Here is a 27,178-nt window from a genome sequence, read left to right as displayed (position 1 = left end):
GCCCTTTGCAGAAAAAATTTGCTAACTTCTATCATAGGAAAAGATCACAGGGCAAGAATAAATAGCATTAGTTAACAAATATCTACCGAGCACTACTGTGTGCTAGGCACTGAACTAGCTATTGGGATGAATGAAGAACAAGTTATGATCCTTGCTGTCAAGGATCTTAAGTTCTAATGAGAAGTCACCACACTCATCGTCATTTAATTACAGGTGTGTTAAATGCTTGAAGGAGAAGTCTAGGAAGCTGGGAGAGTGACTAATAGGGAGACCTGACCTAGCCCCAGGTCACAGAGTTCTGAGACTGGAAAGATGAGTGGGTATTTCCAGGCAGGAAGTCTGTATGGGCTATATGGACTTACAGAACAACATGAACAAAGACCAGAGGAGGAAGGGTCTTAGCCAGTCTGTTTTGTGGCCAGGGAGTCATGAATGAAGACAGTTGGTTGGCAGTGTCTGATCAACAGGACCATCCAAGCCATGTTAAGGACAACAGAAGCCATTGACGTGTTTAAATAGGGGAGTGGCATGATCAGAATTGCATATTGTAAAGACCATTCTGTTTGCTGCAGGAGCATGAATTAACTGGACTTGGGTGAGAAGGAATTCAGGGACAACAGGTAGGAGGCTGATGCAGTAGTCTAGATGTGGACTGCTACTATTGATGGCAGGGAAATGGAGGAAACTTGATCATTTTTAAAAGAGCTATAGGAGATGGTGTTCTGTAATACCTGGTGATATGAGACTGTTTTGGAAAGACCTTCATATATTTGCCCTGAAAAGTAGACCTAAGAGGAAGCTGGGAAGTTTGACTCAGCAACAGTCATTGGACAATAAAAAAGTTATATGCTTCAGTTGCATTAGCAATAGATTAGATTAGAAGAATACACGTAGAAGAAGATTAAGAGAATGAATATGGGCCAGGTGTTGTGGCTCACGCCTGTAATCCCAGCACTTTGGGAGGCTGACGAGGGGCAGATCACTTGAGGTCGGGAGTTCAAGAGCAGCCTAACCAACTTGGAGAATCCCTGTCTCTACTAAAAATACAAAATTAGCTGGGCATGGTGGCACCTGCTTGTAATCCCAGCTACTCAGGAGGCTGAGGCAGGAGAATCGCTTGAAACCAGGAGGCGGAGGTTGCGGTGAGCCGAGATCATGCTGTTGCACTCTAGCCTGGGCAACAAGAGCGAAACTCCATCTCAAAAAAAAAAAAAAAAAATTGGGTACCAGTTGGCATTTTGAGCTTGTTAGTTTTTAGTTAGTCCCACATATTTAAAAGATATTAACCTATCAAATGGTCCTGCCCAATCATTTCTTTATTTGAATTTGTTCTATTAGAATTTGTTCTACCATAGCTGAACAAATAATAGGTTGGTTTGCTAAATGCTCTGAATCAAAGAAGGATGAAAAGATAGCCTATGATTTGGTTTCTGTTCAGTTATTTGTTTAGACATTTTAATGAGTTGTCAACTCAGACAGTATCATCCCTACTCCTGACCCCTGCTGGTGATAAGAATGGTTCAAAAAGAACTCATCACAGAATCAGAAGGAGCAGGAGACAAGGATGAGGCTGCCTTATTATGGTGTCTTTATCTCTGAGGGAAGATAGTTTTGAGATTATTGTGGACTCCAGGAGCCAGAGTATCCCAGCAGGAATGGACATTTGCTTCTACCTTCTGTCTAAACCTGGGGAGAAGCAATACTAAGCCTCAACACAAATGGCAGTCTTGACTCATTCTTGGTCCAGCTGACAGGGCAATCCTCCCTGACTCTTGAGTCTGTTTTGCAGTTGGTTCAGAACACTTTTACCCAGAGGCTGTTACTTTTCAAGCATACTGCTTAACATAGCAGGCTGTCATTAAAAGACAACAATCATTATTGCGATGTTTAATGTAATTAAAGATGATGACCAGCACATGCAGTAATCCCTGCCCATGTAGCTAGGCCAACTGGATGAGGAAAATGAGGTAGGGAAGGGAGAGACTTGCTCAGAGTCTGTGTTCCATGTTTCTGTGTGTGTGCAGATATACTAAACACATTTTCCTTTTGTTTCTGTCAGTTTTCAAATGTTTCAAGTGCTTTTTTTAAATTGTAGGGATAAGCTGAATATAAATTAAATAGTATAGAAGTATATAAAGATAAGAATAAATAGAGCAAGCTACTATTTGTGTCTGCTGTGTTTCCTGGCAAACCTGTTTTTAGGCCTTTGCAAAAATGTATGCCCCTTCACCTGGGGAGAGTGACTTGTATGGTTACAAAATTGAGTTTTTATTTCACTTATTGTATCACAGACGTCTCTCTGTCAGTAATAGTAATTGCTAATAAGTGCTTTGTTACTGCTTAGTAATTACTATGTGCTTTATAAAATTAACTCATTCAGTTCACACAGCATCCTTATGAATGGGAGGTACTGTTATTTTCCTCACTTTACAAATAAGGATACTGAGACACAGAAATTAAGCAGGCTGTCTGTAGTCACATAGCTTGTTAGTGGTTGAACCAAAATTTAAGCAAATAAATCTACCTCATTCTTTTTAGTGACTGGATAGTGTGACATAGTATATATGTAACACAATTTATTTAACTTGTTCCCTAACTTCTCAAAAAATGCGTTTTTGATTTTGCTAGAAACTATTGAGTTGTTCATCAATTATGTTATCAATTTATACTTCTACCTGTAGTATGTGAGGGATTCCAAACTCTTTAAATCCCACAGCCTCTTTTACAAGGTCATACAGGCAGAAGGCATCTGAGATGCATCCTTTTTTAGGCTTTTACAGACACGTATGCCCTCACCTGGGGAGAGTGAGTTGTATGGTTACAAAATTGAGTTTTTATTTCACGTATTCTATCACAGACATCTATCTGTCAGTAATAGTAATGGCTAATAAGTGCTTTGTTATTGCTTACTAATTACTAAGCACTTTGCAAAATTAACTCAGTTCGCACAACATCCTTACGAAGGGGAGGTACTGTTATTATCCTCATTATACAAATAAGGAAATATTAGTCCATTTTCACCCTGCTGATAAAGACATACCTGAGACTGGGTAATTTATAAAGGAAAGAGGTTTAATTGACTCACAGTTCTGCATGGGTAGGGAGGCCTCAGGAAACTTAGAATCATGGCGGAAGGGGAAGCAAACATGTCCTTCTTCACATGATGACTGGAAGGAGAAGTACAAGCAGGGGAAATGCCAGATGCCTATAAATCCATCAGTTCTCCTGAGAACTCACTATCACGAGAACACCATGGGGTAAACCACCCCCATCATCCAATTACCTCTACCTGATCCCTCCCACAACACGTGGGGATTATGGGAACCACAATTCAAGATGAGATTTGGGTGGGGACTCAGCCAAATCATATCATGGTCCAGTGAGGGAATATGCAAAGGAATAGAATGGAGTACAGGTGGTAGGTAGCTAAGAGGAAACCTGAGAGTGATGAAAGAAAGAGAAATCCAGAGAGGTGGTGTTAACCAGCAGCTGAATTTTTAGAGTAAGCGTAGGGGTTAATGATGAAGAAGAAAATAGAGGTAAGAGAATCCTGGAGGACTCCAGCAAGATAAAAACTAAGCTAAGCTACTGGGACACTTCCTATTTAAGAAAAGATGATCAGATGAAGAATTTAATTGTTAGTTAAATTAATTAAAGAAAAGAAAAGAGATGAGCCTTTTCTTCTTAGAAAGCTCTTACTTCCCTGCCAAGATCCATCTGGGGTAAGTCTTTGTTGGTGAAGGTTTCCTGAACCCCCTGGTGAGGGAGCTAACTCTCTTTCCTTGGGCCTGGCTCTGCCCCATCTCTTCTCATATTTTAATCCCACAGTTACAATGTCATGTTCTTTTCTTTCTCCCATACACTTCATTTGAGCAGAGCTTTGGGTAAATGTCAGATGAGTAGGTGGGTGCAGGGGTGAGAGGCTACACAAGAAGGTGGGTGAAGCAGGTGGGAAGATCCCGGGGACCTTTCCTAGAGCCTTGTCATAGTCCATTTAGGCTGCTCTATCAAAATACCTTAGACGTGGTAATTTGTTGCTTACAGTTCTGAAGGTTGGGAAGTCCAAGATCCAGGCACCAACAGATCTGGTGTCTGATGTCCATAGATGATGCCTTGTTGCTGCTTCCTCACATGGTGGAAGGAGGCAAGGGAGCCCACTCAAGCCTCTTTTATTTTCATTTTTTTGAGACAGGGTCTCACTTCATCATCTATGCTAGAGTCCAGTGGCATGATCATAACTCACTGCAGCCTCAGCCTCCTGGGATGAAGCAATCCTTCCACCTCAGCCTCCCACATAGTTGGGACCACAGGGACACCACCATGCCTGGCTAATTTTTTTTTTTTTTTTTGGAGACAGCAGAGTCTCACTTTGTTGCCCAGACTGAGCCTCTTTTATAAGGGCACTCATCTCATTCACAAGGCTGGAGCCCTCATGACTTAATCACTTCCCAAAGACCCCACCGAAACTATCATATTGGGTATTAGGTTCTAAGATACAAATTTGGGGCAGACACTAACATTCAGACCATAGCAAACATCAACAGTTAAAACACTGGGATTTAAAGAGAAAACTAAACTTTTTCCCAAAGTACCCTTATCTCCCAGTTACACAAACAGGTTAATAAAAGTTGTCATTGCACAGATGGCTGTCTTTGAAAAGGGAGGCACCAGAACCCACCTGCTTCTCTCTCCTTTATCACATTGCTCTCAGCTTGAGTTGGCTTCTTGATAGGCCTTGTTGGAATTGTAACTATTTATCAGTCATGAAGACTAGTAGCTAGATTGGAGTAATGATTTCTGAAGGTGACATAACTCTTAATAAGCTGCTTACAGGCCCAAGGATGGGGCATGTTACTTTTAAATAACCATTGAGATATAGGTTAAAATTTCTCATTGTTAACTTGAATCCAGTTAATAACAAGTTTGAAGGTGGTTTTCTGCCTTGTATCCTTCTTAAAAGTGAAAATACACAATCCTTTTGAGCATGTAAAGGAATGTTTTCGAATTTCTAAAAGTTGATAGACACAAGGATATACTGTTTTAGCAAGAGAAAGGGAATTGACTTTTTCAAGATGTGAGTTTACAGTTACATAAGTTGGAACAGTAAAAGTAATTTATTTTCATTCTCTTGGTGTTGAAGTCCTGAATCCTATCTTCTATGTGTCATCATTTGCCAACCAGTCTTATGCTGGAATCTCAAGTGCTGAAATGCTGTTTGTATTCTGCAAACAGGCAAGTGGGTTAACTGCATTGATTGTAGCCCCACTGAAAAGTCAGAGGGACTTGAATTTGGATCTGGGTCTCATCAGTTATCAGCTATGGGACTTTAGTCAAATAACTTGACTGCTCTGAGTCTTTATTTCCTCATCTGTAAAATAAGAAAAGTGTCTTTTTTCACTGAATATAAAGATTCAGTGATATAATTTATGCAAAATTCCTAGTACATCAGCTGACATGTACTTGGTGCTAATTAAATATGAGGTTTTTTTTCTTCATTTGTTGTTGGCAACCCTTTTAAAATTTTCACATTTGCTCAGTTTAAATCTTTCTGAGCTTTCATTTTCTCATCTGTGAAATTCACATCTGTGTTGTCATAAGGATCAAATGAGAGCATACATCTTTTATCTTTCATTTACAGCTGCGAGCAAGTCACACCAGCCTACAAGCCAGATATAATGAAGCCAAGAAAACGCTGACAGAGGTGAGCAGATAGATTCTCCTTCTTCTGTGGGCCCTTGTCAAGAATTGTTTTTGACCTGAACCACTAATGGAATGACGTGTTTCATCAGTCTGTGTGTGGGAGACACGATCCTGTTCTCAGAGTCTGCAGTCAGTTTGAGGACATAGGACAGTTACATGGTAGTGCGTGACCCATGTCATCAGTTTGCCCACACTGCCACGTTCTAGTCCCTTAGTGGTCTTGGTGGGAGGGGTCTCTGTGGGCTGCGAGGGTCAGGAAAGGCTTCCTGGGAAGGTGATCCTGATAGGCTGGGTGGGGCACAGAGAAGAACTCACAGTGTCACTCAGTAAATAGCTCCTGCCCCTCAAACAGCAGCTTGTATAGTAACTCTAAGATCCTGAATTCCTTGAGAGTGAGATGTCTTTTGAAAGATGAGAGAACCTCAGAGTGATATAATTGTTCAGAATTTCCAGTTATCTCCTAGGCAGAGTGGGGGAAGGGCTGCAGGAGGAGAAGGAGGGCTGGGAGTGCATTTGAACCCTGCGATTCAATCTGTAGTCCAGGTTGCAAGTGTGCTACTTCACATCACATTGTCGCTGCTCACTTCCCACTTGTGATTGCTAAACAGACACCTCTGCTGCCACCTCTGTCGTGAGCAGTGTGTAGATATTTCTGTTCCTTGGTTTCCACAGAGAACTATCCTCATCCAGACTTGAAAAGCTGTCTTCCTTGTGATTTTGGTGCTTGGACTATAGCCGTACTATGGAAGGACCTCGCTGCAAGGTCCCTACCTCGTACTTCCTGGACGATTTGGAAGCTAGGATCTTCAAAGACGTCTCTGAAACCAACCCAGTATCCCTACTTTTCTAGAATTCACATGACATTTACCAATTTAAAATTCTTACTCTGTAGCGATATGTAGCACTTAATTTGCCACCTTGATGTAAACCTGACAAAGCTTTTCAATTCTGGTCTGGACTAACCTCTTCAGTTATTGTCAGAATATTTCAAAAGGGCAGGCACATGAATGGCAGTTAGAATAATTTTTTTCTCATTGTTCATAAAGACGCCTGCCTTGCCTTTGGACAGATTAGCTTCCTTTACATTGCTCTGTGACTGCGTTCCTTACGGATTAGATGGCAACCTCTGCGGGTTGGGAGCCCTCTGTGATATTTTAATGCTGCAGAGCCCCTGGCATGAAGTTTGCCAATTCGTGGATCTGTCTTTGTATAATAATCTGAAAGAGATTAAAGGCAAAATATCTTGATATCAGCTTTCTAAGACATTTATATGCCTTAGGATATAAACTATCAGTGACTTACAAAGGGGCTTTTTATACTAAATACTAAATCAAGTATTTGTTGAGCCCTTTTCATGTTATAGAAAGGTGGAGGGTGTGATTTAAGTCAGTAATAAGACTATCCTCAAATGAAAACAGCAGCCAACATTGCTCTGGGCATGTCATTCCTACAGTCGTCATTCCTTTTTGCAGATGGGAAAGCTAAGGCAGAGAGGCCATGCAGCCGGGTGTCAGGATTCAAATACAGGCAGCCTGGCATCAGAGCCCTCTCTGGGAGCTTACTATCTAATAGGAAAATCAGACTAATTCCCATCTAGAAAAATGGGAAGCTATATAAAACCTGGTACTGAACAACTTCTGAAGAAGCTTGATTTCGTCAGCCTGTGCGTAATTAATGTTTTTCACCTCTGGGCCTGGTTCTCCTTACCTATCAAGGTTAGGAGTAAGCAGAATGAGCGCTCTGAACCCTTTCATTCCAGGCTTCCCAGATTTGACCTCTTCAGCAAAACCTGCCCTTCCAGGATAACCTAGTGGCACTGAGAAGCAGAGAGGACTTGTGTCTTTCCAGTAAATCTGGGAAAAGTAGAGCTGGGCATGGAGGGTTGCAGACAGCAGTGGTGCCTGACATCTGTGGGGGAGGCTGCATGACTGCTTCAGAAAGGCCAGGAGATTGGCTGGCCCCTCTGCTTTGTAACTTCAGCAGTCACAACTCTGATTTCGTGTGTGTGAGGCTGATTGTTTTTATGCAGTATTCTTTTATGTCTAAGTACATTAATTGTATCTAGTTTTGCTTGCTCTATAACTATTAAGATCAGAATTGACTTGTTGAATTGATACATCTTTTTTAAGGTTATGTCTATCTTCAGCTCTTTGATGATCCTTGGTTATATGTTCATCTTTAATTTTAAAATTTCGGGTTACCACCTCTGTGGATCCATCCATTTTATGCAGCCCACTTCCTGTGTTTATTCTGGAAGGGATCTACCTACTGTTTGCTGAGATCAGCCGGTAGTAACTGATGTTCTGGGTCGGGGAACTCCCCATTTCTGCTGGATATCACCAACTATGTGGGACCCCGCCCTGCCTCTGAGACTTAAGCACCAGCTGTTGTGTTTAAGAGAGTCAGGTTTCATTGCCTAGCCTATGTGGCTATTCCTAATGCAGATCCCCAACACTGCACACCAGTCCTTCCTACGTCTGCTAACTCCACACAGCTTCCTCCTGAGGCCATTCCTGTCTGTTAACCATCTTTTTTGGCCTGTGAGGTTAAACTCTTGTGTTCTAATGTAATAGTCTGGATGTTTGGGGGTCTTAGGGCAAGAAGGGGTGGCTGCAAGTTGTGCTTAGTCTACTATTTTCAACTAGAACTCTTGGAACTTTTTTAAAACTTTTTTTTTTTAAATTTTTGAATAAGTAACACATTCACATCGTACAAAATTCAAAAAGTACAAAGGGTGTAGGTTTGGAGAAACAGTCGGTATTTTCTTCACTGAACAGTAGATACTAGAGATCATTGTAAAAGAGCTACTTTATTCTTTTTTAAAATATTGGCTTAGTATTCTGTTGTATGATGTAATTACCTACTTTACACGTTAAAATCCAAGTTTAAGTTTCTTCTTTAAAAAGTGTCATCATCTGCCTCACAAAAAGAAGGTGAAGTTGTTCACCTCTGCTACCAAGTTTCCAGCAACCATGTCTTCATTCTCTCTTGCAGCTGAAGACTTACAGTGAGAAACTGGACAAAGAGCAAGCAGCCCTCGAGAAGATAGAATCCAAAGCTGATCCAAGGTAAGATGTTTCAGCATGCGCTTATTTTTGCTTTGATGAAAGTGACTTTGCTGATACTTGTTGGCTTAATTTGTTTAAACACAGAACAAAGCAGCCAACGGCTATTGGTCTGGCCCCTGCAGGTCAGATCATTTTACTGTTCATCCAGAAAGTGGTGACTCTGCCATGCTGAGATGTGCCTGGGCTGCCCTGGGTTAGTCACCTTTTTCCCAATACCCCTTGTGTACAGAAGCAGCATAGTTTTTTGTTTTTCTGTTTTTCAAAATGGTCATACCTTCATAGTACAGAAAAGGGCGTATGGTGAAAAATCTTCCTCCCACTCCTGTCCCCAGCCACCCAATTCTCTTCCCTAGAGTTCACTATTGTTACAAGTTTTTAAACAGCTCGTGCCTCCTTGGTAGAAAAGGTGCAGTCTTTTCTGTCAAGACACAGCTGCTGTAGTTGTTTGTTCTTTCATGTAGAATTAATTGTCATTAGAGCATTAGAGGAGAGAAAGCACTTAACATTTGACCTTTTTAGCTTCAGACTATTTGGGTGGTAAAGTCTCCCGGGAGCTGCTTATTTGAATGAGACTATGAAATCAAAAAGTTGCAGGCACAGAATGAGCAGTGCTTGTTTGATGAACATTTTTAGCAAAAAGTACCCACAGGTAACTTGACTCTATAATTAGAAACCTTTGTTTCATGAAATGGAGCAAAGCACTGTCAGATAGTTGATATTTTTATTGTCAAATTAGTGCTTTTAATGACCTTAAGCAACTTGTTTCCTTTTCAGAATGGATTTTAAAAATAGTTTTCAATACTGTATATGCCCCGAATACAGTTGAATAATTGGTATCATTAAATATACCTGGTACTATGGAAACTCATTGATGTTTCTATAGTTGACATTTTAATTGTGGAATCTGTAATGTTTTCTTGGATCCGGCATTGATGGTCTTGGGTTTATAAATGAATAATAATGTCAGTTAAATGGAAGTCATTATCATTTGTGCAGAATCTGTGAGACAGTCTTAGAGCTGAGAAAGGAAATTAAAAGGAGAGTCCTTTTTTAGCTGCGGACCTGCTTTTAGCTGTGATTCATAAAATCATAATGGCCTGCCATATGTCATTTTTTTGTCTTTTCTCTTCAGTATCCTACAGAACCTGAGAGCACTTGTAGCCATGAATGAAAATCTAAAAAGTCAAGAACAGGAATTTAAAGCACATTGTCGAGTAAGTGTTGTTTGGTGTCAGCAAATAAACCAGGACTCTTATTGAATCTCTTGGTTTACCTCCGTTGTCCTGTTGTGGCATCCTATCCAGTGCAGTTTAAAAAGCAGATTCGGCCAGGCGCGGTGGCTCATGCCTGTAATCCCAGCACTTTGGGAAGCCAAGGCAGGCGGATCACGAGGTCAGGAGATCGAGACCATCCTGGCTAACACTGTGAAACCCCGTCTCTACTAAAAATACAAAAAAATTAGCCTGGCGTGGTGGCGGGCACCTGTAGTCCCAGCTACTTGGGAGGCTGAGGCAGGAGAATGGCGTGAACCTGGGAGGCAGAGCTTGCAGTGAGCCAAGATCACGCCACTGCACTCCAGCCTGGGCGACAGAGCAAGACTCCATCTCAAAAAAAAAAAAAAAAAAAAAAAAAGCAGATTCATCCAGCAGTTATTTGTCAGTTGTATAAGCTGAATAGAGCACCATGGTTAGTAACTTTGTGCCAAACCCCGAAACAAACAATGTCACCCAACTTTGGTATTTGAAAGAAAAGTCTTATGAAGTTTTTGCAAAAATATATTTTGTTGAGAGACGGCCTTTGTGAAAAGAGTAACATCATACAAAACCAGGGCTGTCGTGAAAACTTCGGATGTCTTTGTCCTATGTATAAGTCCTGGCTGTCATCTTCTGGAAACCTGTAGTCTAGTCGTGGGGGTGATGCGTGTTCTGGCAACTCTAGTGTGAGATAGGAAATGAGGCCTGGCAAGTTCTGTGTGAGCTCCAGGGGAGGAAAAGGCACTTCAGCACAGGAGCCACCAAAAAGCTAGATCTTACTTAAGGGCCAAGGAGGACAGCAAGTGGAGGAGGTACTTGATGAGGCAGAGCTCCAGGCTGGAAGATGGACAGCTGAATAAGGTTGAGGCCTGCTGGAGAGAGGAAACAGACAAGACTAATTGGAACTAGGCTCTAGATCACTTGTTCATTTCAATGCCCAGTGATTACTGTATACCTCCCCAGCCCTTCAGAAAGAAAGACCTCTTTTGATGGAGGAATAGCTGCCTGTAGCCTCCTGAAAAGAACTTTCCCAGGCTGATCATTGGAGATCAGGGCAGCTACCTCATTAGCTTTTCGTCCCAGAATAAACTCATGAAATGTGAAAATAAGACTTGTGGACCAAATAGTTGAATAATTGCGTCTAATTACTAGCTTGTCTGAATTTTGTAAACGTTCATCTCACTTTTAAAGGAGGAGATGACACGACTACAGCAAGAAATTGAAAACCTGAAAGCTGAGAGAGCACCACGTGGAGATGAAAAGGTAAAGGCTCTGAATTAGTCCTTGAGACTCTCAGGTGCTATTACGGGAAAAAGATAGTTCTAGAGGACCAAAGAGCAGACCGCTGTTGCTAACTTATCCTGTAAATAGACATTCCTCAACTGTTTTCCTTCTGTGACCTTCTTAGATTTGCATCCATCTCTTCTCTCTTTCCTCTGGCAGTAGAAGGCAGCAGAGGGTGTGGAAGGCAGCAACCCAGACACGAATTACCAGATGACACAATTCTGGCCTCCCTCTGTTTAGGGAGATGTTTCTGGGAAAAGTCTGAGCTCTATTTCCTGCTCACCCGTTATTTAAATTTTCTGCCAGTTTACTCATTTCACCTTTCTCCTTTCCTGCTTAGGGATAATGCCCCACTCCCAAAAGGCAGCAACAAACATGAAGAAGGAGAGAGCAGTGTTGGACTTAACAGAAGAACCCTAGGCTTGCAGGAGCAGTCTGGGTTTAGGGAACACACCTGGACAGCTGGTTCTCTGAACAGAGGACTTGATCTTCCAAGGAGCTAGCATGAATTTTCATTGAACCTTAAATTGTAAGAAACAGGGAACTTGAGGCTTAGGGAGGACAAGAGTGTCCAGCCACCCAGCGCCAGACCGCATGCCCTGCTGCCTGGCCCAGAACTCTGCACTGGACAGTGCCCATGGCTGTACAGGACACTGCCATGCCCAGCGGGGAGACGAAGATCTTGCAGGGCCGTTATCACTCTCCTGAGTGGTTGCATTATTTCACCCAAGCCATACAACTCTTCACATCTGTGAGGGGACTGGCATGGGTGAATAGGAGAGCCTAGGAGGCAGTGGTATCCCAGGCTCATCGTCGCACAGTCCACCTCTCCTGTTGTTTCTAAAACTTTAAACTTTTAAAGCTCAAATCATCAGTTTGAGTTTGAGCCTCTGCACAAATTAGACTCTTAAGATCTCATTTCTCTTTTCAGCACATCTTGTTAGCGAGATTCTTACATTCAAAAAGAGCTGTACAGTTTACCGTGTTAGTGTGTAACTGACAGACACCTAAGAACAATTTAAAATCTGCTGCTCATCTAAGGGCAGTTCCCTTTCTGCTCTCTTCAGACATGCTCGGGGGACATCAACACATTTCTCAGCTGCACCCTTATGCCCCTGCCTGGCCCCTTCCTACATCTAGATCCTTGGCTTCTGTCTTATTCCCAAATGCTCAGGAGAGGTGTTTATTATGTTTTCATTGTTTCAGACCCTCTCCAGTGGAGAGCCGCCTGGTACCTTGACCTCTGCGATGACTCATGACGTAAGTACCTGCCTGCTCAGGACTGGCATTGTCTCCTGAGGGCAGGCGGCCAGCTTTCCACTCTCCTGTGATGGCTTCTCACGCCTACTTTAATGTGCTCTATGGCCAACTCCACATCTAGGCTTTCCAGGGCATTGTCCTGTTTGATACAGCTAGGCCTCAGATGGAGGCAGGGTCTCACCAGGAATGGCCCTGAAGGTCACCTTTCTGATGGGTTTTCTTCCAGTTCTGTGTACAAGCATGTTGTTTTCATGCTGGCATCTCAGCTGGGAAGGGGAGAGGCCTGCGTTGGCCGCATATGCTGGTCACCACTCGGGCTCTGAGGGATGGGGTGGTACAGAGGGGAAAACCTCTCTCTGTTGTACTATATACCAGACTCAGCAAACTGTTTCTATAAAGGTGCACATAGTAACTCTTTTTGGCTTTGTGAGCCAGCTCTGCTGTAGTGACCATAGTTGATCTGTAAATGAATGGACATGGCTGTGTTCCAATAAAACTTTATTTACAAAAATGGGCCACAAGGCATATTTGGCCCAAAGGTTGTAGGATTTAGCTCACAGGCTGTAGTTTGCCACCCTCTTCTGAGTTAAACCAGTGCTCTCCGCATTCCAAAACCCTCCAGAAGAAAGAGATAGGAAAGGAAGTGGAGGAAAGGAAAAGCAGGAAAACTGTAAGCATCTGCCTTCTTTAAGGGTTCCTCTTCCCTTTGTACCCTCATAATCTCCCAGGAGAATGGGCTTCAGCACTCTTCCAGTGAAGTCTGTTGGATTTTGCCTGCAGCTGAGCCCCTTGGGTGCGTTGGGTAGGGGTGTGTGTTTATATTCCCTATGCTGAGGAAGGAGGCACTCCTTTGACCCCTTTTGTAACTTTCTCTGAGGCGACACACCATCCAGCCATGTCTCTTACCATGTCTCATCCAGCCATGTCTCATTGCTGGGTTCAATGAGGGACTAGTTTCTATTTTCTATATCAATGCTGTCCAAAAGAACTTTTTGCAGTGATAGAAATGTTCTGTTCTGCACTGTCTGCTGTGGCTAGTGGCTATCACATTGGATAACACAGCTCTAAGTAGAAACATAGAAAACTAGCATCATCTCCAAACACAGGCATAGTACGGCACATTCTTTAACTAATGATTTGTCTCTGCATCATCATAGGTTTTTGCAGGGGAAGGGCATATATATTTGGAGGTTACTTCACTTAAGAATACTGGATTTGCCGTGGGTCCCAGAAGGAAGAGTTGTTATAACATGATATGAGAGGGTATCAAGGGTCTCATATGAGACAGGACCCAGACAGTAAACTTGGGCATTTAAGAAGAGAAATTTAAGGCCTTAGGATGGGGGAGATATGATAAAAACATATTCAACTTTCAAAGACTCCATTAAAGAGTGAAAGTTTTCTATTCCCAGATAATTACAGCCTTTTCCAATTTTTAGGAAGACCTAGACAGACGGTATAATATGGAGAAAGAGAAACTTTACAAGATACGTTTACTACAGGTGAGTAAAAGAAGGACAAAAATATGCATAAATGCTTCTAACTAGGTATAAATGTCCTATGACATAACTAGAAAGTCTCAATATCTAAGAACTAGAGAAAATAAGTAATGAGGCTGCTGTTCACCAGTCTTCTTTCTATCTGGAGTGTAACTCAGTGATTTAAGATGTTGGTATTAACATCTCACATTGGTATATTACTTTCACAACCACTCCTTTGAGTTAATCCTAACCCCAGGTGGAGAGTGGATATTACATCCCATTTTCTTTATGAAGAAATTGGCTTGTTTGTTTGGATAACCGGCAGTTTGTGAGAGTGACATCAAATATGGGGGAGATAGGTTTCAAAATTAGCTCTAAAATTTAATTCATGCAGAGTCAAAATTACATTTAAAATCCCCTACATTGCTGGGATCTGGCTCATGGAAGCTCAACAGCCAAAAATTCCTTGTGTCACACTTTGGTTCAAGCCAACCTTCTGTTCCCTGGGAGGGAAAGGCTGGGCTCGAGTAGGAGTGGCCAAAAGGCTGCAGAGGACAGTGAGAGCCCCTTTCCCCTCTCTCTGGCACCTACTTACTTTGCTGAGCTGAGAGGGTTAAATTAGAGTGAGTCAAATTTGTCCTTGTTACAGACTACTAATCTTTAAAGAGGCACAGAACTAAATAAAATCGGGACAGTACAGCTGCATATTTGGAAACTTTTTGACTGAGTGCTTTATATGTATTCAGCATTGGATCAGGTCCCAGAACTAATAAATAGGATGACCCATCTCCTGGACATGCTGGCTATTTGAGAACCAAGACATGTCTATATATACATCAAAGTTCAAGGGAGATTACGTGCAAATTGCTTTCTAAGGGCAGCTTCAGACTGGCTAGGGGAAAGCTTCAGTAAAGCCAGTGGCTTGCTGAGGGCAAGGGCCTGAGTTAGGCAGTGGCTGTAGAATGCATGGAAATGAACTGATGGGACAGATTGCAGGGCTGTAGCTGATGGAACAGTATCAACTGAGATAAAAAGAGGAGTCAAGGATGATGCTGGAATTTCTGACACAAGGGTGAATAATATTTGTGTTATTCATAGAGAAGAAGCATAAAAGAGAAGGAATGGACTAGGGTTAAGGGCGAGAGGAGTATAATAAATAGGAGTGTTAATGAGATCTGTTTGGGGCTTTTCAAAGTTGGGATACTCAACCACATTGAAATGTCCAAGGAGTGCTTGGTTGTCAGCTCTGACTCCCAGAATAGTATGGCCTGGAGATTTGGGTGTCTGCAGTGTTGATGAGCACTGGGGCTGTGGAATGTGGAAGAGGCCCTGAGACTACACCCTGGTGAGCACATGTGAGGATAGGCAGAGCAAAACAAGGGATCTCCCAGTGAGGATGCGCCTGAGCAGCCAGAAGGGAAAACAAGTGCATGAGGCTTGTGGGAGCCGAGCAGAGAGCTCAGCTGAGAGGAGGGGAAGTGCCACTAGAAATCAAGAAGGCTAGGAGCTGAGAATTGTCCATTAGATGTGTCCCTGAGAAGGTGTGCAGTGACTTTGGCAAAAGCAGTTCAGTGGGGCACTGGGGAGAGCCTAGTCGCAGTGGGTTGAAGAGGGACTGGCATGGACAGAGGCTCCCATGTGCGTGGCTCTCAGTACATTTCCCTGTAAAAGGGAAGAGAGAGGCTGGTAGCTGAAAGGTGATGGCGATTAAAGAAGGGCTTTTTAAGGAGTGAGGACATGAATGTATTTAAATGCTGATGAGAAGGGTCAGTAGCCAGTGAAAAGTTACAGATGCAGTAAAAGACTGAAGAGTTGTATCTTAAGACACCTGAAAGAAAACCAGGAGTCAGAGCCTGAGCACCCATGGGGAGCATAGCCTTGGCCTAAGGGAGAAATACATCCTTCCCTCTCCCTGGAGCTGCAGAGACCCAGTTTTGGATTAGGTCACCAGAGCTGAATGTGGGTTTCCCACCAGGAGGCTCCTATTTCCCCAGTGAATTAGAGATTCACATCTGCTGCTGCAGGCGAAGCAGGCAGGAGAGTGGGAGGATATGGTGGACAAAGGGATGCAGGCACAGAAGAAAGGCAGCACTCAGAGCCCGCTTGGTCTGGAGTCTACACGTGTTCAGTGGGAGCCATGCACAAGTGAGCGGCTTGCTCTCCCTGCAGCTGCCCCTGCACCATTCCACACCACACAGCAGTGCCATGCCTCCCAGACCCGGTCAGTAGGGCAGTTTCCTGAGTCTGTGGAAGGGAGAAAATGCTAGAAAATATTTGAGGAGTAGGTTGCAGGAGCTTTTTAACCTGGATGAGGAATTTGGGATGTATGTGGAGGCGGCAAGGTGGCATAGCTTCCCATCATCTGAAGCATTCCTTTTGTTGCCTGTCCCTGCCTGGCAGGGTGGAGCTGGCTATTCTAGACTCCTTGGGGGCCTGGTGGGTAGCTGCAGGCTCTGTCCATAGAAGCCCTTCCCATTCAGTATCTTCCCTCCTGGTCCACTCATTTGGTGCCTTCTGTGATTCAGTTCACAGTCACACCACCTCCCACTCCTAGGAAAGTGGGAAAGTCAATCCAAATCTGAGATGGGGACCTTTAAGCCCATGGCAGGAGTTTGTGCCTGCATTGTAGGGCGCATGGTTGGGCTCAGGTCGGGGTGCAGGCAATATTTTGGCTCCCTAGAGAACATGTAAGGCCTTTTACCAAATAGTACTGTCTCTGCCTCCCTTTTGCATTTAGGCTCGAAGAAATCGAGAAATAGCAATTTTGCACCGCAAGATTGATGAAGTCCCTAGCCGTGCCGAGCTAATACAGTATCAGAAGAGATTTATTGAACTCTACCGCCAGAGTAGGTGCATTGACCACAGACAAGCTCTTGAGGCTGGGAAGGGACAGGCGAGGGGTCTGTTCCACTTTAGCATGGGGGAGCATGCACCAGAGCACAGTCCACAAAGGCCACCACCGGAAAGCTCCGTTTCATCAGCAGGCCCACTTGGCAGTCCCGGGAGCAGCACTGTGGTGCTCTCACTGCCCTCTCCGTGGACAGATGGTTGAACCAGTTGAGCTCTTAGACTAAAGCTTCAAAGCAGCCCTCATCCTGGTCAGCCACACAGCCTTCCCCTGAGCTCCCACACCACTTTCCAACTTCACACGGAACATCGTGACCCTGGTGTCTAGAGATCAGTCCTCATTCATTGTTCTTCTCTACAGACTTTGTTGCTGATGTGGTCCTTAACCCTTAACAGTGTCATATTCACCCAGTAACCCAGGACCATGACCCCCTCAGCCTGAATAAGAGATCATGTCTCATGAGGCTCAGAATGGCCCTCAAGGCTGCCACTGCCTTTTTCTTCCTAACATTCCTGCCACATCTGCTCTTGCATCATATCTCAGCTAAATGACCATTAGCTGCAGTGCCTCCAAGTCCCCTAGCCACACATCTGATTCTGTCACTTCTCTCTCTGCTAACAAATCTTCAGGAACTCCTCAGGCCTTACTGAATAGAGCCTCTTTCTTTACCATGCCTGGGTTCCTCCCCAGTCTGAGTGGCCTGCCTGGAGGCCCCTTTCCTGATCTGAACCCTCACTCTGGCCTTGTCAGTCCACACACTGCCTCTGAACAAACCATGAGCTTTGACGTCTTAGCCTTGACTCCTCCTGTTCCTGGTGCCTGGATCCTTTTTCTTCTGTCAGGCTAAATTCTTCAATACCCAATTCAGATCCTGTAAACCTATTCTAGGCACCCCACCCCAGGCAAGAACTGATCACCTCTTCTCCAGGCTCCTACTCTTGTATGTCCCCATGATACCTCAAACTCAACAGGTACAAAATTGAATTCGGCCCTCCTACTCCATATTCCTCTTAGGCAAACTGGACCCCTCTTTCTTCTCTGACTCAAGCTGCTCGCCAATTCTGTGTCTTAGTAATTTTCAAGTCTATTTCTTCTGGACTGCGCTGTAGCCACCTTCCTTTGCTGCCCAGAGTCTAATTAGATCTTTTTCAACATATATTTGATCATTTTACTCTAAAAGCTGTAATACTTAGGCTCCCTGCAACTTCTTGGGTAATCTTTAGAATCCTAAATACACTATACTAAGTCCTGCATCGTCTTGGCCCACTTCACCCAGCTTCACCCCTCTTGCACATCTGCATCTTGGCCTGTGAGCTGGTACCTGAGTCCATAGTGCCATTATCCTACAATTCCCACTTGGTATTTCAAAATCCACCTAAGATTTTGCCTTGAGGACTTGGCCTCTCCAGCATCCTTCCTGGTAGAGCCCTGGCTCTATTGGAGGAGATCAGATCACGCTTCCTTCATGTGCCCGGCCCCACTAGGCTGGGATTTCATCCAGTCCTCACACTGGACTCAAATGATCAGAGGCAGGGATCAGCAGTGACAGTTTTCAGCAGAAAGTAGTTTCTGCTTTAAGTTAAATCTTTCCCTTTACTTTTCTATTCCTGCTTGTTTCAAAGCTTTTAGCAATAATAATACCTGCATCTATTTATTTCACAGAACAAATTTCACACAGGTTAAAATCATCTGATAAAGACATGTTTACACTAAGGACATTTTCAAGCAGTTACATCAAAATACCTGTATCAATGTGTTATTATCAAATATCTACAACCCCCACCCAGTTCTTTGGCTGGATGAGGTAAGGGTGGCTGGTTCATTTATGGGAGTAATTCTCAACTTTGGGTACTCACTGTCACCACCTGGGTCCCACCTTCAACATTCTCCTTTCATTGGTCCTGAGACTTGTTAAAAGCTTCCCAGGCAATTCAGTTTGCACGCTGTGGGGTTTCTGCAGAGTGAGCTCCCAGGCCTGACAAAGCTGTCCTGGCAGTGCATTCATGGAGGAGAGGGGCAGGTAGGGTGTTCTGATACCTGTTCTTATTCGTGTGCTGATTTCTTTACCTTTACAGTTTCAGCAGTGCACAAAGAAACCAAGCAGTTCTTCACTTTATATAATACCCTGGATGATAAAAAGGTTTATTTGGAAAAAGAGGTAAGAACATTTATAAAAAGAAAATGGCTAAGCAGCTAACAGTGCAGTTGACTCCAGGAAGTCAAATGAACTTGATGTTTGGGACAGGTATGTTCAGCATTAGCAGAAAGAGTGCCTATTTTATATGCTAAGTGCTGGCATACCCAGTCAGAAAGTGCAAGATTCCTTGGGAACCCAGACTGTCTTCTGTGAAGTGAGACTGGTAGACAGCCATTCTAGAGTGCTGTGGGGGAAATGCCATTGTTAAAAGGAACACAATGGAAGCTCTGGAGTTGGTGAGACTAGTTTGAGATTTAAAGGAAGGGAGGAACCAGCTGAATGAAATGGGGGTGGTGGGCTTGTTATGGTTTACAGGGAGAAAATACCTGTTTAATCATCAGTGGCCGACAAAGGCGTGAACTAAAAGGTTTGTAAAATTCAAAGCAGGGGTGAAAGGGTCACTGTCACTCCCTTCGTCTTTTTTTTTTTTTAATTTTTGTTTTTTTTTTCTTTTTTTTTCTTTTTTTTCTTTTATTATTATACTTTAAGTTTTAGGGTACATGTGCACATTGTGCAGGTTAGTTACATATGTATACATGTGCCATGCTGGTGCGCTGCACCCACTAACTCGTCATCTAGCATTAGGTATATCTCTTTTTAACACTTAAAAACTCAGGTTAAATTAATGGCTCAGGGCTTTCCCAAGTTGATGACAAACGGTTGGAGCACAGTATGCAGATATGTCTTAATTTAAAAAAGAGAACAGTCCTGGTCTTCACCATGGCAGCATAGTGTCCTGAAGAGAACACGGGCTTTGGTGTCAGTCAGATTTGGGTTTATTTGGGTTTTAGTGTGGCCTCTTTTTTCTCACCTGTAAAATGGGGATGACACCTAATTGCATTGATGATGATTATAATGAGGACAGAATGAGAAAATGTAAAGTTCCTTACACATGGTGGATTCTCAGTACATACTTGTTCCTACCCTCCCCCTCACCTTGAGGTTGATAGAATGTGTTTTCATTTTGTCACCTTGTAGTCTACACTAATTACCACTTTAATAAGGATAATATTACAAATGTGTCTTTTACCTGAACCCAAATTGAGGCATCTGTAATTACTGTCACCTTTACTGCCTGCTGTCAGACAAACCAGGTAGATCTCTGTCATCCTAGAGGGCGCTCCTTGGGAAGCTGTTTTATTTTTTTCTGTATCCGGGGCTTACACAGTGGTAGGCATATAACAGACATTTGATAAATGTTTGAATAGATGAATGCATTTCATGGGATTTGCATCAGACCTGGGGAATAGCTCTGTCCCACATCCTGGCCTTGGGGCCCTCCTACCTGGCAAAGGAAAGATTTGCCAACCCTGACTTAGGGATAGGCCAGCCCCTTCCCAAAGACCTTAAACCCCATTGACCTTCCTTCATCAGCAGTGTTTAAAGTTGTTCCACTGTTTAAAAACTAGGAATATTGCGAGGCAGACTGGGGAGCTGGGCTTTCTAATTCCAAGCCATGTTACCAGTTAGAATGTTACATTTGAATAAATTTGGTATTTTATTTTAAATGGATTTATGCCTGTGATATTTTAACTTTAAAACCTTCCTGTGGAGTACTAAGGACAAGAAATATTCTACATTGCAGACTGTGAACCTAAAGTTCACGTATGGTAATTACTTAGTTCTGAGCCCCCAAGTTGAGTAGTTTTATGGCCAGAAAGATGACCCAGGTTTCCTTACTCCTGCCTCAGAGCCCTTCCCAGGACTGTTTCATTGGGGCAGATAAGAGGATTTGCTGCGGGGCTAAGGCAGTGTCCACGGGGCCTTGAACAGTGCATCCCCTTGGAGGCGCTCAGCCACCCAGCAGCTTAGCTTGCTGCATTGGCGAGAAGATTCTGTGGGAAGGAATAGGGTGTAAACGACTCTCACTTTCCACACTGTCTGACTCCTGTAAGCTGTTATCCTTGAAAATAAAGTGCAATGTTTGGCAAGATAGAAAGGGCTGTGGTGGCAGCTTGCCTAGAGAGCCCTAGTGTTAGCTTAGTGTCCTCTCAGCTGAGATCCAGTTCCCTTCAAAGCACGCTCTCCCTACATTCCTGTGGGAATGCCCTGTAGGAAGAGGGAATTTTCTGTGAGAAGAAGGTGGATTCCCTGAGGAAATCTGTGAGACAGAACATGTGGCTAATTTTTTTTTCATATGTTACTTTAATCTTCATAAACAAGGCATGTGTTCCTTGCAGAAGCAGTATGTGGAGACAGGCAAGCTTGCAGCAGTTGCAGTAGTGTGGAAATCTTTTTGCCTGTCTTATAATTTCGTTTGTTTTTTTACTTCCCCAGATTAGTCTGCTGAACTCAATTCATGAGAACTTCTCACAGTAAGTACTGTCAGTCCTCCTTCCCACTAATACCCTGCCAGCCTGCGCTTTGAATTCAGCCCACCTCACATTGCTATAATGTGCTTGACAAAGGTACATGCAAGACTTAACGCTGGGTATGTGATTCTTACTCTTTTAGCCCTTCTGCTAAGTATCTTGTTTACACTCTCCTTGAGTACCTGCAAAACTATAATGATAGTAGAGTGAAGGAAGAGCTGACGAAAAAAGTTAACTTTCAAATAATTTGACTGTGCCCACCTACTAAAATCTCTCTGTATGTTATCAAATTAATATTTGTTAATGAACACATAGAGATGCTTTAAAATTTACCTAATGGAATTTATGTAATTTTTTAGATTTTTTAAATCTCATGGTAGATTTTTTTTGGTTAATGTGTACATTGTTCTCTAAAAACTAGATGTCAAGGCCCACCTGTTTCCAAATCAAGCCCTCAAGCATGTCCATTTGCCCACCCACCATCCAGCAGCCCCAGGACTTGCTCCTTGGAGAGCATGCTTGCCTTCTCTCTGGCACAAATCTCTGCTGTCCTCTGGCAGATGACAGGGGACACATTGAGACTGACATCTTATTGAGTTACAGGTTCTAGATTTTAAGCTTCTTTTCTTTAAAAAAAAAAAAAAAAGCCCGCAGCTTCCCCTGGTTTTAGGAAATCTCAGAATATGTCTCCCAGTTTCAAGTATCTGCCAATCCTCAAATTTTGTAAACCAAATGAAATTCATTACTTACGCAGTACATGCCGTATTTCAAATAAATAATGTTTTTGTTAATTTTAGTCACATTTTACTGCAAGAAAATACATATTAGTTATGAAAGTTACAGGGAAAGTATGACAAAAAAGATTAATATGCAATTATAAGACCAGGCTAATTTCCATGCCTTCTCAGAGGTTTAGCCTCCTTAATTGCCTGGGATCCCAGGGGCCCCTGTGGCTCCACCGTGCGTTACAAAGACCTGATTGCCTCTCCCAAGGGTCATCATCTGGATACAGAGCTGACTGCTTGGCATTTCCCCCTGCCTCAGAGTCCTGTGTGCCGGTCATAACTCTACTGGTTTTTCTTTCAGGGCCATGGCCTCCCCTGCTGCCCGGGACCAGTTTTTACGTCAGATGGAACAGATTGTGGAAGGAATTAAGCAAAGTAGAATGAAGGTCAGATGGCTTCTTTTCTGTAATGCAGCCCAGGTTTTATAGTGGTGACAGGGAAGGTCCTGGGAAGAAAAGGCCTCTTCTGGTAGTTGGGGAGTGTGCCCTCAATCCTGAAAAGACACATTTCTACAGAGGTATTCCCACCACGCGTCTTACTCTGTAATGGGCAGGGCCTGTCTCATGAGCTGCCTACACCCAGGGGTTCAAAAGTTGCTGTTAGCAGTAGCTCCCAGGTATTGAACACCTATTGTGTACCAAGCATTGTGCTGACATTCCTAAAAGACCTCTGAAGTGAACAGTATCACACCCATTTTACAGATGAGGAGACCACCTTTGACCAGCAGGCTTCCGCTCTTGACTAGATTCACTTCCTCGGTGGATCTGTGGTACCTGACATTCCGCCACAAGAGATTCATTCCTTAGGAATCTTAGGATCTTGAGAGCATTTTGGTTTTCAGGAACCCTCTAAAAAAGAGAAATCATTGCTGAACTGAGTTCTGCCAAATTGAGAGGAAATTGAGTCTGAGAAGTCTGAAGAGAACAGAGAGGCCCCACTCAGTCAGGGTGCAGCATGGGATTTTCCTACAGAGACAGCTGCAGTTTCCTACCACCATTCTCAGATGAATCCTAAACAGTACTTCCAAATATCTCTTGCTTATGGTCCTGTTTTAAAAATGTATCACACCAGAGTGGTTCTCCGACATGGCAGTAAAATCTTCCGGGGACGTTGGGTTTCTCCTCTTATGATCTTGGGGCAGAGGGCTCCAGTGAGTGATGCCAGAATGTAAACACATGAGAAAGAAAGAATTGTCCATAGGTCCTGTCAACATAAAAAACCCTGTTACAGAAGACAAACATTCAAGTTGCCTGTAATCTCATCTCACAAGAGATGAGCTAAGGGCAGAAGTGCTCCATATCCCTTTCCCTGTAGAAAAATATCATTAATCTCTCTGTGAATGACTTTAATAAAATGATGTCAAAGGAGGAGAAAAAAAGTATCACTAGTAACAAGCACGATTTCTCAAGACTATTCAGCCATAAAAATGAGAACGACCTAAGTCAGTGCTTGCCTATATACGCACACTCACCCAAGCCAGGATAGCCTGTCTTGCAGAGAGAGAATGCAGTCCCCTCTCAGTGACCTGGGGTGTGAGTAGGTGGAGGGCAGAGAACCTGGCTGACCAAAAGCTTCTGACAACCCAGGTGTCAGTGTGTTAGACGCTTCCACCTTGCCATTGCTCCGCAGGAAGCTGCTCTGGTTCATAGTCAAGAACAACAGGAATTCATGGAGTTTTTTCCTTTCGCCTCCACTTCCTGTTTACACTGCTCTCTGTAAACAGGAAGCAGAAGTCAAAGGAAAAAACCCCATGAATTCCTGTTGTTGACTATGAGCCAAAGCAGGGGAAGAAATGGGCCTCACCCCTTCACTCTCTTCACTCTCCCCGAGGCTTCATGCTCTTGGCCCCTCAGTGCTGACCAGTGTGGAAAGGCACTGCTGTATCTGTCTCTCCCCTCCATGGTGGGTGCCAAATGGGTCAATGGCACCCAGGGCAGAGTGGGCTCTCTTTCTCTGGTCTGCATCCCTGGTGGCTGATGTAGCACCTAACCCATGGTTAGGCCCTCCAGGACTATTTGTTGAATGAGTGAATTCTTTCAACAGAGTCAAAGAGCAGTTCTCAGAGAGGGCTCCAGATACGCTTTGAATGTTGAATGTTGATAGACACTCTGAATGGAACAGCAGTCACTTGGATGGATATGTTTTATTGTGTTTGTTTAAAAAAAAAAAAGCTTTCCCTGTAACAGTGCCTTAATGGGTCCTGCTCTCATAGATGTGGCAGGGGAGTCTGTCCTCTCAAGCACAGGTTTCTCAGAACCAGCAGGTTCAGAGTGTTACATAGTAGACCAGCGCTGGGTAACAATGACCGAATAGGTGTTTATGCCCCGTCTGAAGGTTTCTGAGTAAAGAAGAGGTCACATATCCGTCAGCATTTTGACCTCACTCAGAGGAGTTAAGGTCTCTGGATCTCTGGAATACTGTGAGCAAGTGCTTGGCACAAGCACTTCACAGACCTAGGGTGTGAAGAGGTGATAAGGAGGGAATAACAATCGTATGTCTGGGTAAGGGGACACTGAGAAGAGTGTGAAAATGAAGCTTAGATCAAAGAGTCAACTCCTGCTTCTCATAGTGAGTTGGCATTCTAGGATGTGAAATGTTGAGAAGAAAAATGGTCTTTATTGAGCAGCTACTATAGACCAGGTGATGGATCATTCACTTACCATTGCATGTCCCAAGCTTCTTGTAACAAAACTGGTTATCTTGATATTCTTATTTTAGCTAAAGGACGTAGCATTCAAAAAAGTTAAATTAGCTGTCCAAGGATACACAGTGAGTGGCAGAACTAGGATTTGAACCCAGCCTTTCTGGCCTCAAGCTCATACTATTTCTAGGTTGCCACACTAACTCCCACAGTGGATCCTGGATAAATTCATAATTCAAGCGCATTGCTACCTCACTAGGACATAATCAGTCACGGTGAAGTGTTTTGCTAAAGTACAGAGCAGAGAGGAAAGGCCTGAGATAGAGCTGCTGGCTGTCCTAATAAGAGAGAGGGACCTAGCTGTGAGGTCCTAGCCAGTGCAGCAGAAAAGATGTCTGCTGCTTTGAGAGTTGGAGCCCACGAAGGAACAGTAGTGGGAACTGCGGTGGGCTGGTGTGTCACTGTGACAGGATCATGAGTGGGTGTCAGAGACCCATGCAGGCAGCATTAGGGGTTCCATCGACAGGGATCAGGACTTGCTGCTGAGCCAGGGCTCCAAGTGTGGTAGGACACCCCAGAGGGGACTGGCCACTCTGGGAGACCTAGGCACAAGGGAGGGCACCAAACTGGAGACCTAGCATGGGTGTGCACCAGGCATCCGTATGCAGACCTGTGGAAAGAGCAGGGCACAGGGTCTTGGGACTCAGGAACTGAATGCAAGGTCAGGATTTGACTAGGCAAATCAGTCCCCATATGTGGTGGGTCTTTCTCTGAACAGCATTGGGATAGGCCTTGGGGACACCAAGTTGCATTTGTCCTGTGTAGTCAACAGAAGCCTATAGTGTGGAGGGAACTACTGAATAAAATGCAGTCAATTTTACCTATAGCTTGTGTTTACCAAATCCCTCCCCACAGAAATCATGGTCAGGCATCAGCAAAGCCACAGCAAAGCATCTCTCAGAATTTGATTCAACAAGCTTTTGAGCACCGGCCATGAGTCAGGCACCCGGTCTGTACCGTAACTCTTACTGCCCTCATTTCCTGGCTGATTCTCTGGGTTTACCTTCCAGACATATAGCACATAGCATTGCCAGCCCTGCTCTAGTGTCCTCAGAGAGCCTCTCTGAGCTTCCAGGCTGAGGAGGCCGTGCACCCACCCTCCTCTCCGTCACCTCCCCCAGTGTCATTTTCCTCACAGGACCTATCAGTGTTGCGAATATTTTGTGTGTCTGTTTGTCAGGGTGCTTGCTTAATGTGAATCTCTAGAATGTATGCTCTGTGAGAGCAGTGACTTTGCCATGTTCACCACTACACGTAGCTACTCAGTAGGTTCTAAGTCAATGTTTGTTGAATGAATAAGCTTTTGGATACCTTAGAAAAGTCTCTTTAAATCAAAGCCTAGCATCTATTTATGAGATCAAAATCCTGAAAATATCCTAAATTGTCTACCAGCAGAAAGATGGGCAAGTTAGCAATCAGCAGGAATAGTGTATTGTTTTTAAAATGATAATTTGTAGAAAATTTATAATGACATGGAAATACTTACATTAAATCAAAAGAGGATACACGGTTTTATTATATGAGCACAGTTTTTAAATCAGGGTTTCTCAACCTCAGCACAGTTAACATTTCGGGCTAGATAATTCTTTGCTGTGGGGGTGTCCTGTGCAATGTAGGATGTTTAGCAGCATTGCTGGCCTCTACCCAGTGATACCAGTAGCACCCACTTCTCACAGTTGTGACAATCAAAACTGTCTCCAGACACTGCCGGGTGGGGGATGGGGGGCAAAATAGCTCCTAGTTGAGAATCACCAACCTGTCCATTGTGAAATTGTAGTGAGAAAAAAAAATGGAAACAGTTAATACTCAGGGATAGAAAAATTGCTGAATAAATTGTAGAGCCTCCATGTAATATCATGCAAATAAATTAACCAACCTCAAAAATTATATATTGAAGCTTCCTCTACTGGAAGGAAATCCATGAAACTGTTAACAACTGTTGCCTTTTGGATGTTGCCAGTAGCCCTTGGGCAGAACATGTCTTTTCATCACCATTTCCCACAATGTTTCAACAGATGGAAAAGAAAAAGCAAGAGAACAAAATGAGAAGAGACCAGTTGAACGACCAGTACTTGGAGCTGTTAGAAAAGCAGAGGCTATACTTTAAGACTGTGAAAGAGTTCAAGGAGGTAAGAGGAAGGCTGGGTAGCCCATTAAGGCTAACGTGAGATATATGTTCACCTCAAAAGTAGCCACTAAAAAACAGCAGTTTTTTGGTTTTCCTCTGGTCTGTGAAGGGAAATAACAAGACAGAGTGTGATCTGGCAGTGAAGTGTGGCATCTAGGTAG

At 43.6% G+C, this 27,178-nt stretch overlaps 1 protein-coding gene across 8 annotated transcripts in view; it reads left to right on the top strand.

The window, feature by feature from the left end:
• Positions 1-27,178, top strand: part of CCDC93 (coiled-coil domain containing 93) — a 98,539-nt gene that overhangs the window by 56,037 nt on the left and 15,324 nt on the right. For 7 of the 8 annotated variants that reach the window (XM_024354636.2, XM_054678745.2, XM_054678744.2 and 4 more), the window contains 11 exons: positions 5,639-5,701; positions 8,695-8,768; positions 9,901-9,982; positions 11,213-11,284; positions 12,512-12,565; positions 14,005-14,067; positions 16,784-16,892; positions 18,970-19,052; positions 21,369-21,406; positions 22,490-22,574; positions 26,905-27,018. In XM_024354636.2, coding sequence (XP_024210404.2) covers positions 5,639-5,701; positions 8,695-8,768; positions 9,901-9,982; positions 11,213-11,284; positions 12,512-12,565; positions 14,005-14,067; positions 16,784-16,892; positions 18,970-19,052; positions 21,369-21,406; positions 22,490-22,574; positions 26,905-27,018 — 837 coding nt within the window. The remainder of the gene's footprint in view (positions 1-5,638; positions 5,702-8,694; positions 8,769-9,900; positions 9,983-11,212; positions 11,285-12,511; positions 12,566-14,004; positions 14,068-16,783; positions 16,893-18,969; positions 19,053-21,368; positions 21,407-22,489; positions 22,575-26,904; positions 27,019-27,178) is intronic. The other variant, XR_010149653.1, reaches the window with a different exon arrangement.

The sequence above is a fragment of the Pan troglodytes genome, chromosome 13, assembly GCF_028858775.2.
Source record: "Pan troglodytes isolate AG18354 chromosome 13, NHGRI_mPanTro3-v2.0_pri, whole genome shotgun sequence".
Classification (NCBI taxonomy): Eukaryota; Metazoa; Chordata; class Mammalia; order Primates; family Hominidae; genus Pan; species Pan troglodytes.
Note: the sequence above shows the minus strand (reverse complement) of the source record. Positions and strands in the feature narration are given on the sequence as shown.